This window comes from Pseudochaenichthys georgianus, chromosome 14, assembly GCF_902827115.2.
Source record: "Pseudochaenichthys georgianus chromosome 14, fPseGeo1.2, whole genome shotgun sequence".
In the NCBI taxonomy this organism is placed as follows: domain Eukaryota; kingdom Metazoa; phylum Chordata; class Actinopteri; order Perciformes; family Channichthyidae; genus Pseudochaenichthys; species Pseudochaenichthys georgianus.
Window position 1 is genome coordinate 84729 of NC_047516.1, and position 15194 is coordinate 99922.

A 15194-nucleotide genomic window follows, 5' to 3' on the forward strand; every position below is an offset into this window, starting at 1 on the left:
TACAATTCTACATGGTATATGCTCATTATATCATGGCTAAGAACCAATCAGATTGCTTGATTTGACTAGTCCGTTTTATAAAGGTTGATAATATCACTCAAACAAAACCAAGGTAAGTTTATTTTAATAGCACATTTAGGCAACAAATTAATTCACATTGCTTTATGAAAAACATAAATGGTAAAAAAAAGCTTTACTGTAACTGCTACTTCATTCTCACCGTCATCATATACAGGCCACCAAAATCAATGAAGTGGAATTAATGGCTAAACCAGGCTAAAGACTAAGGGTGACCGTGCCTTTGAGGCGGTGGCTCCAAGGCTTTGGAACAAACTCCCCCAGATAATAAAAACCTCTGCCTCAATAGAGATTTGTAAGGGGCAGTTAAAGACCCACCTGTTCCGACGCTCCTTTGGGTCGTCGGAGGAGATGAATTAGTAGCTGTCTTTTTATTGGTGCTTTATCGTATGTTTTATCCTATGTATTACCTGCTGCTGTTTTATGCCTTTTATTCTACATTTTATAGTTGTACTTTGAATTGTGTCCTGTGTACTGTACTGTAAAGCACTTTGTACATCCGTTTTGAGAAGGGTGCTATATAAATATAGTTTTACTTACTTACTAATGTTATGTCAATCATCAAATAGCTAATTAAGAATCATGAACCGGACTTTCCTATCCTAGCAGAAGTCTAACTTGACAGTGATGGCAAACATTTAAGAATATATACTTCAGAGCTAGGTGCTTTGTTTGTTATTTTCTCTACATTTCACCATAGTAAGTATTTATTATATTGGTTGATGAAATATTTAGAAAGATATATGTTTATCATAATTACCCATAAAGAAATAAAAGGTTTTTGTAAATAGCATTGATTAACTTCAATAGGGCACTCCATTTGTACCCCCTATATATTTTTTATTCGATACAAATATAAATAAACAATATGGAAATTATCTTTAGTAGGATGGCTTAACTTTCTTGCGCTCAAACAAGAATTTTCGTATCTCTTTTGACTGCACACCATAAATGATGGGGTTAAGGCTGCCAGGGACAATATGGAACAAAATGCAAGTGAGTTTTCTGTAGTCTGAGTACTGAGGGAATCGATGCAGCACAATGTTAGAAATTCCACTAAAAATCATGATCATATACACAACCAGGTGAGTGCTGCAGGTTTTCAAAGCTTTACTGTTCAGAGACTTATTCTTACTAGTTAGACAGACTACAGTTATCTTAGTATAGGTGATTATTGTGCTCCCAATTGAAGATGTGAAAAGGACTACAGTGAAAGTGAGGCCATAGACATTATTAATAAACACACTCTCACAGGACAGTTTAAACAGCCCGGCATTGTCACAGTAAGGGCTTTCAATCATAGTCCTGCATCGATTGAGCCGTAGTGTCAGACCGAGCAGAATCCCGACCAAAACAAAGGCTACTCCCCAGGCAGAAACTGTCAGCTTGATCACCATCTTGTTTGTCATTATAGCAGCATAGCGCAGAGGATTACAGATAGCCACATATCTATCAAAAGCCATAATCATGAGCACGGTCACACTAGTGGTACCAAACATATGTGAGGTAAAAGCTTGGAGCACACACTCATAATAACTGATAAGGCGTTCAGATGGAGGCCTCAACATGTCTATAAGCAAACGGGGCACCAAGATAGAGTTTCCAAGAATATCATTAAAGGGCAGGTTGCAAAAAAGTAGATACATGGGCTGGTGAAGGTTTTTGTCAAGGAAAACCAGAACAACAATTCCCACATTTGCGACAATTATAAATAAATATGAGAAAAGGAAACAGACAAAGACAAAGTACATGGACTCTTTCGAAACATTGAACCCCTCCAGCTGGAGTGTAAGGCTATTGTAGGTGTAGTTTCCCATCATCCTAGAAGAACAAAACAAATGATCAAAGACAATTTTTCTTTGAAGAGGAACCAAAATGTTTGTATTTTCCTGAATTTACCAGATATTAGTCAATGGTATTTTATTGCACAATACATTGTTTTAAGGTAGTATGCTTTACTTCTGCCCTTTCTCTATCTGGAAGAATCAGAAATTATTTTAAAAAGTGGTGACATTTGTGACACAACAGCTTGAATACTACCTTCCTTTTGTGTCTCTCGTTCCGATCGGTCTTCTCTTTTTGTGTCTCCTACCCTGCTGGTAAAGCCCATCAGCACTGAAAGTTGTTTACCGTTGCACTCTTTTGTAGACGTGATTTTTACTTTAGGGAATTCATTTATCAATACTTTGGAATCAACAAGCTGTGACCCTATTCTATCCTCAATTGCACCACAGATTTGACATTTTTTGTAAAATGACAGCCCACACAACACAGTCCTAGAAAAAATTACCAAAGTAAAGGAATCATTAAGAATTGATAACATCAGTATCTAAGACAGGCCGTCATCAGAAACTGAATAACAGTATAAGAAGGGTATTATTGAGCAAAGTTGCCAAGGGAACTATGTCAACATTGAAAGGTATTGTGAGCTTCAGATGCCTACTGGTTTGGTTGTGCATATAATCAGTTATTATATTTCCAGGTCCTTCACCACATAAGATAAGAAGTACTTTATTGATCACTTGCAGCTTTATTAAACATATTAGTTAACAGTTGATGGCGCTGTGGCAGTTCTTTAAAGGCTTGTACATACTATAAATATTCTCTTTTAGTGGACCAGTGTGGTCATGCCATAGTGCACATGGTTTAATTCATACTAACTGGAGGGTCTACATTGATCTTGATTTTCACGCATACACAATAAAAACTCAACTGGAGTTGGTGGCGGCGTTTTTAGTGCAAGGCCACCTTTTTTAAAAACAAACACTTTTTTTCTTCTTCTTGGCAAACAAACTAAATGTGGAAGAGCTCCCAACTGGACTTGTCATACAAAGTGTAAAAAGTACACCCTCTAAAGCAGGGGTGTCAAACTCAAGGCCCGGGGGCCAAATCCGGCCCGCGACTTCATTTCATGTGGCCCCACAAGAGCTTGCAAATAATATAATAAGTTTATTATACGGTTACATGCCGCTTTAGAGAAGCACATTGCCCATAAACTACATGTCCCACAATGCATCTCAATGCACTTTTTTTCCAAAATGTCACTTTTTTAGTTTTTCCAGAATTTGGCTTTTCTTTTTAAATCATTTTGTGACATGCGCACTGAAGAGACTTGCAATTGTTTGCCCAGACTTCTGCTTTCAGACGTAGTTAATTATGAAGTTATTACCCTATCCGATAATAAACCAATGCAGAGGCAATAATGTAATATAATACATTATTTAATATTAAATATTTATATATTTATTCTTATATAGTCTTATATATAAAACCGGCCCTTTGAGTGCAACCATGATGTTAATGTGGCCCGAGTTGAAATTGAGTTTGACACCCCTGCTCTAAATGAAAAAAAAAGGTCCGCTACTGAGGGAGGCTGGCAACAGGAGCTCAATAGTAGGATGTCACGTGATATTTATTTATACAGAATTGAAGCAACAGATGACATTAAACAAGTATCGGTTGAATACAAACTAAAGTAAAGACAGGCGTGTGTATGTGTAACCTAGGTGTAAACAACAGATTACAGGTAATTGTACGATATAGAGGGCTGGATAGAAACCACACAATCCGTACCCATTGTAATGGCAATTGTTAGGGAGACGAGTATCATATATAGTTTGAATCTAATGCAATCTAACCCTTTTTTTAAATAAACCATTGGTTAATTCGAGGATATTTAGTCAGGTTTTTAGAATGTCAAAGCACTGGTGAAAGTTACTGATTGATGAAAAGGACTGTTAAATCAGTTTTTAACAAGTCTAAAGGTGAACCCATATATATATATATATATATATATATATATTGTAATAAGAAGTACAAAAAGTAATAAAACAAAGACAGGGCCACTTTATTAGTACATATCAGCTACAAGTCAATTTGTGGTTAACATGGAAAAAATATGGAAAACATCAAGACATAAAGCAATGAGCAGAATAATCCCATTTTAAAAGGACAGTTAAATATAATCAAAACTGTTAAGGGATAATAAATAGAAAATAAATCTCAACCGACCAAGACTCGGAGAAGCAACTCAACTTTCAAATTGTATTGTTAGATGTTAGCCCACCTTAAATGATCTTTAGCAGGAGTTTGTTGTGACTTCGAAGGTTACCCCACTTTGAATTTCACCTTAATCAACAGGTTGCAAGCAGGAAACAGGGACTTGGCGTGAGTCTTGAAGAGGTTTAGCATCTAATCACCAACAGATAAACTATAACTACACTGGGCGGTGGTGGCGAAGTCCATAGGGACTTGGCTTGGCAACTGGAAGGTCATCAGTTCAAGTCCCGGCCAAGTGACCAAGACCAAGTGCTACCGAGGTGTCCCTGAGCAAGGCACCGTTCCCTACACTGCTCCCCGGGCGCCGTTCAAAATGGCAGCCCACTGCTCCTAACACTAGGATGGGTCAAATGCAGAGAAAAAATTTCCCCACGGGGATTATAAAGTATATCAAAATCAAAAAAAAAATCACTGCGCTGCGCTATGTTCAAAGCTATAATTCTACTTCTACTTCATATTCACTGAGAAATCAATATGGTACTATAGTATAGAGACAATAAGGTTGTTAATCATCAACAAGAACTAGTCTCTTCTTTCCTAACATATTTCTAGCTTAATAGTGATGGCACAATTGTAGAAAACACACATCAGAACTAGGCAAGTGGTTATGATCATTTCTACATTTAACCACATAGAATATGTATTATCTGGGATTATAAAACATGAAGATGCATATCACTATGACAATTATCTAAAATAAATGCCTTGGTAATTGTTTTTGAATTACCACTAGTGAAATTATATATTTATACCTTTCTTTTATCAAGCTGTAAGAGGGACTGTCATGAGTTGCAAACAAAATATCAGCCTTTTCACGTTAAATATTTTTTGTATTAATACGTTTATAAATAAACATTGGAAATTGTCTTTAGAAGGATGACGTAATTTTCTTGGGCTGTAACCACTTAGTCAAGAATCTTCGTACCTCTTTTGACTGCACACCATAAATGATGGGGTTGAGGCTGCCGGGAACAATATGAAATAAAATGCTACAGAGTTTTCTGTGGTCAGAGTACTGAGGGAAACGATGCAGAGCAATAATAGACATTCCACTAAAAATCATGATCATATACACAACCAGGTGAGTGCTGCAGGTCTTCAAGGCTTTACTGTTCAAAGACTTGTTATTACTGGTGAGACAGACTACAGTTATCTTAGTATAGGTGATAATTGTGCTCCCAATTGAAGCTGTGAACAGGACTACAGTGAAAGTGAGGCCATAGACATTATTAATAAACACACTCTCACAGGACAGTTTAAACAGACCGGCATTGTCACAGTAAGGGCTTTCAATCATAGTCCTGCATCGGTTCAGTCGTATGGTCAGACCGAGAAGAATCCCGACCAAAACCAAGGCTACTCCCCAGGCAGAAACTGTCAGCTTGATCACCATCTTGTTTGTCATTATAGCAGCATAGCGCAGAGGATTACAGATAGCCACATATCTGTCAAAAGCCATAATCATGAGCACTGTCATACTAGCGGTACCAAACATATGTGAGGTAAACGCTTGGATCACACATTCATAATAACTGATAAGGCGTTCAGATGGAGGCCTCAACATGTCCATAAGCAAACGGGGAATCAGGATAGAGTTTCCAAGAATATCATTAAAGGGCAGGTTGCAAAAAAGTAGATACATGGGCTGGTGAAGGTTTTTGTCAAGGAAAACCAGAACAACAATTCCCACATTTGCAACAATTATAAAAATATAGCAGAAAAGAAAAAACAGATAGACAGAGAACACAGACTCTTCCGAGACATTAAAACCCTCCAGCTGGAGTTTAAGGCTGTTATACGTGTAGTTGTCCATCAACCTGAAACTGAAAACAAAACAATCAGGGATCATATCATAAGAGAGAGAGGGTACAGATAGTGAACAGCATATATATATATATATAGTATAGTATAAGAACATACACTTCCCTTACATTAACAGATATTCTGGTTTATTATATTCTGTTGCACGAAAGATCATTTAAGGAAGTAGCCTATGTGCTTTCTTTTTCTCCTTGTTTCTTTAGCTGCTGAAAGAAGAAAGGTGTCAGAAATGATTCCCAAAAAGTTGTGAAATGTGTTAAACAGTTGTTAGATCCATACCTTTTTGTCTCAAGTTCTTCAGTTTTTTCTTGAATCTCCTACCCTGCTGGTAAAACCCAACGACACTGACACGTTTTTCGCTGTTGCACTCTTTTGTACATGTAGATTTGAACATTAGGGAATTCGCCTATAATGCGTATGTAGCAGAGGCTGTCAACAGAAACTGAAAGACTGCAAGGAGGGGATTATTGAGGAAAGTTGCCAGTAGATCCTTGACAACCTTAATATAAAGGACCTTTCAGCTTTAAACGCGCTACATTGATTTGGCTTTGCATATAATAACAGTTACGAAGGTGCTTTCCCAGTTTCAGCTTCAAGAAAGATATAATTGCCCGGCTTATCCTTAAATCAGCAATGAGGTAGTGTTAATTTCGTTTACTAAAACTATGACGAAATATGTTCGTCAACAACCTTTTTTTCCATGACGAAAACGAGACGATGACGAGACGGCACCGACGGCAGTAAACAATAACTGTAACGAAATCATCATGCAATATCGTTGACGAAAAGTGACGAGACGAAAATGTAGTTTACTAAATAAAAACTATGCCAAAATCTCTCTTTACTTTCGATGACCAAAAATGAGGAGACGAAATATTATCAAAGATAATGTAACATCTCTGATAGTCAGTTTTTCTCCCAGCAGTTCCATTTCCGGTGCTGCGCTGGGCAGAAGCTGTGTGTGTCTGCGGTGCGCGCGGCGGTATATTTGAATTACACCGGGCAGCGGCACACTGTGAACTGTCAGGAAGACTCGGGTCTAACTCATGGACTAACTCATGGACTAACTCATGGTCTAACTCATGGACTAACTCATGGACTAACTCATGGACTAACTCATGGACTAACTCATGGACTAACTCATGGTCTGACTCGTGGTCTGACTCATGGTCTAACTAACCTTATTTAACAGAAAATAAAATGGCAACAACAGGGCTTGGGAGCAGTGGTCGCACTCGCGTTAACCGAATACCCCCCCCCCGTCAGCGCGAGTGAGTGATAAATTGTGCACTCGACGGATAATAATGGATTATGACGGAAATGTTACGATCCTGTCCGTCAAAATGACTGACAACGGAAAAGTCTAAAGCCACCACTGCTTGGGAGAAAGAAACGATGTGATATTTTGGCCCTTTTTCGCTACAATGAGGCGGAGAAAAAAAGCGAATGCATTGTTTTATCAGAAGGGAAGCAATGTGGCCATACCACAGCTGGTACAAACACCACAAACCTGACAAGATACTCTCTGCAAAGCTGCTTTCTTAATCAACCTGTGTTTTTCATCAAATAAGGACAAGATATAATCTTATTGTGAAATACGTTTGACTAAAATGACACATTTTTTGGTTTTGGCTAGACTAGTTTGACTGAAATGTTCTATATAATCTGATGACTAAAAAAGACTCAACAGTTTTCATTGACAAAAGTAGACTAAAATAACTTGTTTTCTTTGACTAAAATAAGACTAAAATGCTCAGACTTTTAGTCGACTAAATCTTGACTAAAATGTTTACTGTTTTAGTCGACTAAAATGCTCAGACTTTTAGTCGACTAAAACTTGACTAAATAAAAACAGGATGAAGGTGACTAAATATGACTAAAACTAAAAAGAACATTTCACACAGGACTAACACTAAATAAAAAAATAGCTGACGAAATTAACATTACAATGAGGTTGATAGTTTGTGGAGTTGAGGTGTGATGCAGCGGAGTGGACAGCTAGCGGCACAACATGCATCCACATGCTACTAAATGCGGCCATTCCCTTAATCATAACTTTAAAGGCTCGTAAATATTTTAGTTTTCAGTTGCTGTGGACCGCTGTGGTCATGCGGATGTGCAAGCAGTTCAAGATTCAAAGGTTTGAATGTCATATGCACATAAGCTACGGTGTAGAAATGGCAATGAAAATATTAGGACCCGAGCTCCTCCAATAATGAAACGTATATAATAAAATATTTAGAAAAATAAATAAATTGCAAGATAACAACAGATGAATGTTTATCGAGGCACTTAACAGAGCTCAGGTGTTTAGCATTCTTATAGCCTGTGGTATAAAACTGTCCCTGAGTCTGGTGGTTTTAGTCCGGATACTGCGGTACCGCCTGCCAGACGTCAGCTGACAGAACAGTTTGTTGCTGAGGTGGTGGGCTGTAGGCTTCACGCTATTCTGCAGTGCGCGGGAATGTGTGAACTGAAAGTATACCCTTAAAAATAAGTACAACCTGTAACAGGATGGCTATTGGAAGCCAGGAAGACCACTTTGTTTCCCATAACAAATCATTTTTTTAAAAAAGTATAAAGTAAGGTCTGCTTAAAACAGGATATATATAACTTTAGAGTAGACAACAGATTTGTGAGGTCATTGTAAGATATAAAGGGCTGGTTAGAAACCAGATGATGGTAATGGCAATGGTTTGGGAGACGGGTATCGTATTTGGCTTTAATTTTAAACGGAAATATTAGATACAGAGAAAGGCACTTTACGAAAAATATTATATTAAAAATCAAACAGTTTTGGGATTTTCTTTACATAACAATAGTTTATTTGAAGATTTCCTGTCAAGATTTAGAAAGCGGCTCAGAGACAGCACTGGTGGGAGTTACAAATGACCTTCTAATTGTATCAGACAAGGTATTAGTGCTGTATTCAACAACTTTCACCAGCACACTTTATAGCAGAGACTGGAAAATGTAATTGTCATTAAATGAATCTCACTAATCTATTATATTAATTTGAGAGATCTCCATTTGTACTGTACGTGTTATTGATGAATCGTCAATATAATAAAAGTAATCCTATAGTCAAGCAAGGCTCTGTACTTGGACCTTTTTTATTCACCTTCCTTTAGGCAATATAATGATTAAAGACTGCATAACCTTTAATTGTCGATTAGATGATACCGAGTTATGTCTGTCTGTCATGTCAGATTAAAGTATGTCAACTAAACATCAAGCACGCCTCAATGACATGGAAGCCTAAATCACCTGAAATGTTTAGATGTTCTACACAGAAATGATTATACTTTGTCACAAACAACTTCCAAACAATAAAGATATAGTTAGTTTGGCCAGGTATTACCCTGGCTTCAAGAATTATCACCAAGGAATCTTTGTTAAGATATGTTCTTAACTGGAACATTAAAAACAACTTTAGGGACTGCCTCCAATCAAATATATGTGACGTCACAAAAACCAGGCACATCCTGTCTCAGAAATCGGCAGGACAACTTTTTTTAATGTATTTTTTCGTTTTTTGGTGGAATAATGTTACTCTTTAGTATCAGGCCGCCCCAATAACTCATTTAGGCCCTCTGCAACTTTTATTGTTGAGTCAAATTGATTGATTGTGATTTTCTGCGTTGTAATTGTAACTCAGTTTTTCCTTAGCTGCTGCGAGGGCCTGAAGACAGAGCGTATCGTGTGCCGTACATATTGTTAAGCCCCTTCAGGCAGAAGTAGGATATATTCTATACGTGATGTACTAATGCAGAACAAAGGTGGGTTTGCATTTAATAGCCATGCTTATCATATTAAAACAGTTTTTCTATAAAATGACTCTTGGTATTTATTGTACATATTTTGCAAGGACTGTGCAACCTTTATTACTGCATACAGTTCAAAGTGATCATGCACTGTGTACTTTAAAAGGAAGAAACTCAGTAGCACATTATATGATGTGTTGAACACAAGAAAACAGAACACACAATACATGGAACTGTTCATTACTACTTTGCAAAAACTTTCTTGGATCTAAAGACATTGGAAAAAAACATTCGTATCTCCTTTGACTGGAGACCATAAACGATGGGGTTAAGGCTGCCGGGAACGATATGAAAAAAAACAGTACACATTTTTCTGTAGTATGTATACTGAGGGAAACGATGCAGAGCAATAATAGACATCCCACTAAAAATCATAACTAGATACACAACCAGGTGTGTGCTGCAGGTCTTCAGAGCTTTACTGTTCAAAGACTTGCTCTTACTGGTGAGACAGACTACAGTTATCTTAGTATAGGTGATAACCATAGTGCCGATTGAAGCTGTCAACAGGACTACAGTGAAAGTGAGGCCATAGACATTATTAATAAACACACTCTCACAGGACAGTTTAAAAAGTGCAGCATTGTCACAGTAATAGCTTTCAATCATAGTCCTGCATCGATTCAGTCGTATGGTCAGCCCGAGCAGAATCCCGACCAAAACCAAGGCTACTCCCCAGGCAGAAACTGTCAGCTTGATCACCATCTTGTTTGTCATTATTGTATGATAGCGCAGAGGATTACAGATAGCCACATATCTATCAAAAGCCATAATTATCAGCACTGTGTGAGCTGTGGTACCAAACATGTGTGTAGTAAAAGCTTGGAGCACACATTCGTAATAACTGATGATGCGCTCAGAGGGAGGCCTCAACATGTCCATAAGCAGACGGGGCACCAAGATAGAGTTTCCAAGTAAATCACTGAATAACAGGTTACACAAAAGTAGATACATGGGCTGGTGAAGGTTGTTGTCCATGCAAACCAGAACGGCAATGCCTATACTTGCAAACATTATAAATAAGTAGGATAAAAAGATAACAACAAACACATGGTGCATAGAATCATCTGGGACATTCAATCCCTCAAGCTGTAACATGAAGCTGTTGTAGGTGAAGTTTTCCATCATCCTGAAAAAACAAAGACATGTCTAAGTTCTAGTGTGGTATTAACCACAACAGCACCATGAGGCTTTGGGATATCCATATTATTAAATATATCATATTTTTTACATTTATATTTGTTTTTTTTCTTCAAAAATGTTAATCTATGTTTTCTCTTAGTAAGTTTATCATGAAAGTAGCAACAATATAGAAATAAGGTATACAGTAGAACATAAAGTATTGTAGGGAAACATGTAGATGAGTAAAAACCTTCTTTGAGTGGCTGTGCTTCCAATCATTCGACTTCTCCTCTTGTGTCACCCTGTCCATTGCTGGCAATATCCAACAGGTGTGCTCTTTTAAAATGTCCTAAAGACGTGTTTCCATCTGTAGGGAATGTGTGATGCAAGGCCTACACGTTTTAATCCTTGCCTCTCAACTTTTAATAAGCTACAATGTACAACTTTCACCACCCACGACAAGAAAGGGAACCGTTTCCCGTTTTCCTGAGTCTGAAATTGATAACCATCCGCTCTAAACATGCTGCATGGAATGCCCTTTTAACAAAGAACATGTACGTGGAAAAAAATGACTTGCTTAAATCCCTGTCCCAGGCATGCAAGCTGTATTGCATATTCCCAGTCACTACATGCAAAGTAAGTCACACTTTGTAACGGTGTTGAAGTTGTTTTAGTCCCTTTTTAAAGTAGAAGGGCCTCCATCTCATTTGTTGGGAGTTATCTTTATAAAGTACAACAGTTGAAAAAGGGAGGAGGATATTATCTTTTTAATTGTTGGATAGAAAGTAAAGGGCTTGCATTGTCCTGGAAGTAATGTGTACCAAACTCAAAAGATAAAGTCTGACATGTTGTTGATTGATATTTTGTCAGAGGATGTAGCAGACGGGTGTTGTGGTCCTCTTTGTTGGCTTATTCTCCTTATTCTTATCCAATTCGAAACAGACCCTACCGACTTGCCCTTTTAAAAACTTCTTACAATTTCAGTTTTCACGTTGGTCAGGTTTGTGTTCTTTGATGTTCTTTAATTCTCTAGCCTTTAGACTAGCTATATATTTTCTTATGGCAGCAAGTATTTCATCTTTGACAACTTCTTTCGTATTCTACATACTGATGTTTTAGTCGATGAAAAATGACATTTTAGTCAAAAATGTTTTCTCTCTTTAAACCAATTCAGTTAGGCAAATACAGGTTTCTGAAATCGGAATCAATGGGACAGCATCAAGTGTTGAAATTCGTAAAGCAACATTTCACTCTCTTAACACTTTACTTGTGTAATATCTAGGGATGGGTATTGTTAAGGTTTTTTACAGTACTACTAGTCTTAGTCTCTGGGTTCGAGTTACCACCCTGATGATACTGTAGAAGAATGCGACGTATCGTAAGTTTGGTACACATTACTGTTTTTCAGAGTTGAAATCTAAAACGTATTGTTCATTTTTTTTTGTTAGACCACAGGCACAATCCACGCACCGTGACGTAAAGTACATTGTTTTTGAAAGCTGCCTCAGACAGCCGTTTGAAAAATGTCCGGTGTGTAAGACAGACTGTGATGTCCAAACAAGAAAAGTGGGGACCTATGTGGCGTTCACACAGCGTTGTTCAAACTGCAGTTACTTCAGAAAATGGGAGAGCCAGCCCGTCATCGGAAGTACCCCGGTTGGCAACTTACAATTATCCGCTGCTACATACTTCACTGGGGGTTCCTTCTTCCAACTACGAAAGGTATTTTACCATCTCTAACATCTATAGCATATGAAAAATGACAGCAGTGGACTTTTTCAAAAACGTTTCCTTTTTTTCGATTTATTCATAGATATGCAGCTGGAGATCATCGGGTATGGGACCTTCAGGAGGCATGCTAAGAGTTACCTGGAGCCTGCTATTATCCACAAGTGGAACACTGAGCAGCAGCAGAATTTCGATAATCTACAACAACAGGGGGGAAAGGTCGCAGTCGCAGGAGATATGAGAGCAGACTCTCCAGGTAAGCAGAAACAGACAAGACAGTCTAGTGCCAGAGTTACTGGTGTATGTTACAATTCATCTACTTATCCATTGAAGTTCTGTTGAAAAGCCTTGAAACCTCCTGTATTATATTTTCTTCAGGACACTCGGCTAAGTTCGGTAGCTACACACTCATGAACCTGGGAAGCAACACCATTCTGGACTTCCAGCTTGTTCAGGTGTGATTCTCTTTCTGGGTGCTATCATGTTAGGCTTGCTGGCTGTTGATGCTTCTGTGTATCTATGCCCTATTTGTTATTCCCCAACAGAGCAATGAAGTAGGTTTGTTTGCAGGTAATACACTGTATACTTTATTCTGTAGCATCTTGTAACACAGTCACTGTTTAGTGGCATGAGGGTTTTATTCTGTCATAACACAAAGTCTCATTTTATGTTGCTATTCTATAGGTTGTGTCTGGCAGCAATGCATCACGACGAGAATGCTGGGCGTGACCAAGCGACAACTGCTGCAGGACAACTTGTCTTCAAATTGGCTTATCCAAAATCAAAGAGGGGAGAGTGTACGGTCAAGCCTGTTAAGAACGGCCCTACATACAGTAAGTTGTGAAATATTTGTTTTTATTTTTATTATTATTAACAGAACTTACATTTCAAATGATTAAAGATACAATGAACAATAAAAGTATTACATTAAATACAAAAAGTGAATAACAATAACAAATTATTTATACAATGCTTTCTTTTTCAGTCTATGTGGATGAGCTGACGAGGCTTGTGTTTCACAGAAGTCTTTCTGGACCCTACACCATTTGCGGACGAGCTGAAACGCATCCACGTCCCAGAGGACCTATCAACTCAATTTGACCGGCCCCCCAAGGAGGAAATGATTGGCTCCCGTTTCCCCCCAAAGGAGGTCAAAATCCTACATGTTGTCCGGCCAGATCTGGAAACTCCTGGCGGATCCGGAGCACAACACACGACGGAATCACCGCTCTGATGCCTCGCCCTAAATATCCCCAGCACCAGCTTCCGAAGCTACGATACGCAAGATATCGAAAACGCCTATCAGGAGAGGAATGGATGATGTACAGTGTATACATATACATTCACACATTTTGTACATTTGTAAAAATAAAGTTTGATGGAAATACTTAGTAGCCTTTCTTTCCTGAATTATTTGCTCCTATAACATATCATTCATATATAGCAAACCATGATTTGATTCTTCATCAAACGGTAGTAGTTTATTACAGGTAACAATAACTTACTCTTCTTCCGTTGTATTTGTCAAAGGTCCGAAACTGTATTTATAAATATTGTGGAGATTCTGCAGGGTGCATGGGTTCAAGCAGGCTCTAGTCCTGGGTGGTCAACCATGCAGTTAATGGGTTCTGGAACTTGCAGCATGCGTGTTACAACCTATGAAGGTAAGATGTGTTGCAAAACACGTTTAGCAATTAAACCAACTATGGGAGAGGTTTACAAAATAAACATTCAATCACAAAGGAAGTAATAAAAGTGCATATAATAGTCTATTGACTTGAAAAATATGTATGCTGTATATCTTGGTATATGTGTGTTGGTGTTTTCAGCTAGCGGCCGACATAATGTAACTAAGCTAGCTGGCTGTCATCAACAACCAGAACATCTGGACTACAGAACTCACCCTCCCCTCAGTACCATCCTTCGAATTCCTCGCCTTCAAAGCCCCTCCCTCACTGACAGTTATCCTCATTTACCACCCCCCCAAACCACACCCCTCCTTCCTCTCTGATCTCACTGAACTCCCCACCATTGCTTCATCCCTCTCCCCACGTCTGTTACTCCTCGGCGACCTCAACATCCACATGGACTCCCCCACCTGCAAAGTCGCTTCTGAATTCTCCTCCCTTCTGGACAATTTCTCATTTACCCAATATGTCACCTTCCCCACCCATGATAAAGGACACCTTGTCTGCTCCACCAACCTCCTAGTACTCGATCTCCACCCCTGCCCCTTTCCCCTCTCTGACCACAAACTCATACAGTTCACCATCGCCTCCCCCGTCCACCCCCCCCCCCATCCAGGAACATCACTTTCCGTAATTTATGCTCTTTCGATCCCCAGCACCTCGTGCTATCCTCTACTCTCCCCCTGGACTCGAACCTCAGCTCACCCGATGAACAACTCAACCACCTTAATTCCACCCTACTCGCGTCCCTCAACAGCCTGGCCCCCCTCAAAAGGAAAAATGTCACTTTGAAAACCTCCTCACCCTGGTTCACCCCTGCACTCCGTAAGCTGAAGCAAACCGGCCGCCAGCTTGAACGCCTAACCATGAAATC

General features: G+C 38.8%; 3 protein-coding genes across 4 annotated transcripts in view; all 3 read right to left on the reverse strand.

Moving 5' to 3' along the window:
* LOC117458791 (olfactory receptor 8G17-like) overlaps window positions 1–1895 on the reverse strand; it is a 7221-nt gene extending 5326 nt beyond the window's left edge. The window contains exon 1 of one of the 2 annotated variants that reach the window (XM_071205418.1): window positions 986–1895. In XM_071205418.1, coding sequence (XP_071061519.1) covers window positions 986–1895 — 910 coding nt within the window. Of the gene's footprint in view, window positions 1–959 lie in introns of those variants that run through there. The other variant, XM_034099458.1, reaches the window with a different exon arrangement.
* A 3110-nt stretch (window positions 1896–5005) lies between these two features.
* Window positions 5006–5953, reverse strand: LOC117458812 (olfactory receptor 8G17-like). Its single transcript, XM_034099482.1, has one exon. The coding sequence runs from the start codon at window positions 5948–5950 to the stop codon at window positions 5006–5008; it is 945 nt and encodes a 314-aa protein (XP_033955373.1). The 5' UTR covers window positions 5951–5953.
* Window positions 5954–9965: 4012 nt separating this feature from the next.
* LOC117458526 (olfactory receptor 1L3-like) lies at window positions 9966–10907 on the reverse strand. The gene is made up of 2 exons (XM_034099084.1): window positions 10559–10907; window positions 9966–10429 (listed from the first exon to the last, which is right to left on the reverse strand). The coding sequence occupies exons 1-2, from the start codon at window positions 10905–10907 to the stop codon at window positions 9966–9968; spliced, it is 813 nt and encodes a 270-aa protein (XP_033954975.1).
* Between the last annotated feature and the right edge of the window lie 4287 nt (window positions 10908–15194).

Excerpts from the sequence above, each read along its gene's own strand:
- LOC117458526 (XM_034099084.1), bottom strand. The coding sequence starts at position 10,907 with ATGGAAAACTTCACCTACAACAGCTTCATGTTACAGCTTGAGGGATTG. Across the intron at positions 10,430-10,558 it reads CACAGCTCACACAGTGCTGA|TGCTCGGGCTGACCATACGA; the intron begins TAATTATGGCTT and ends TGGTCGGGATTC.
- LOC117458812 (XM_034099482.1), bottom strand. The coding sequence starts at position 5,950 with ATGGACAACTACACGTATAACAGCCTTAAACTCCAGCTGGAGGGTTTT.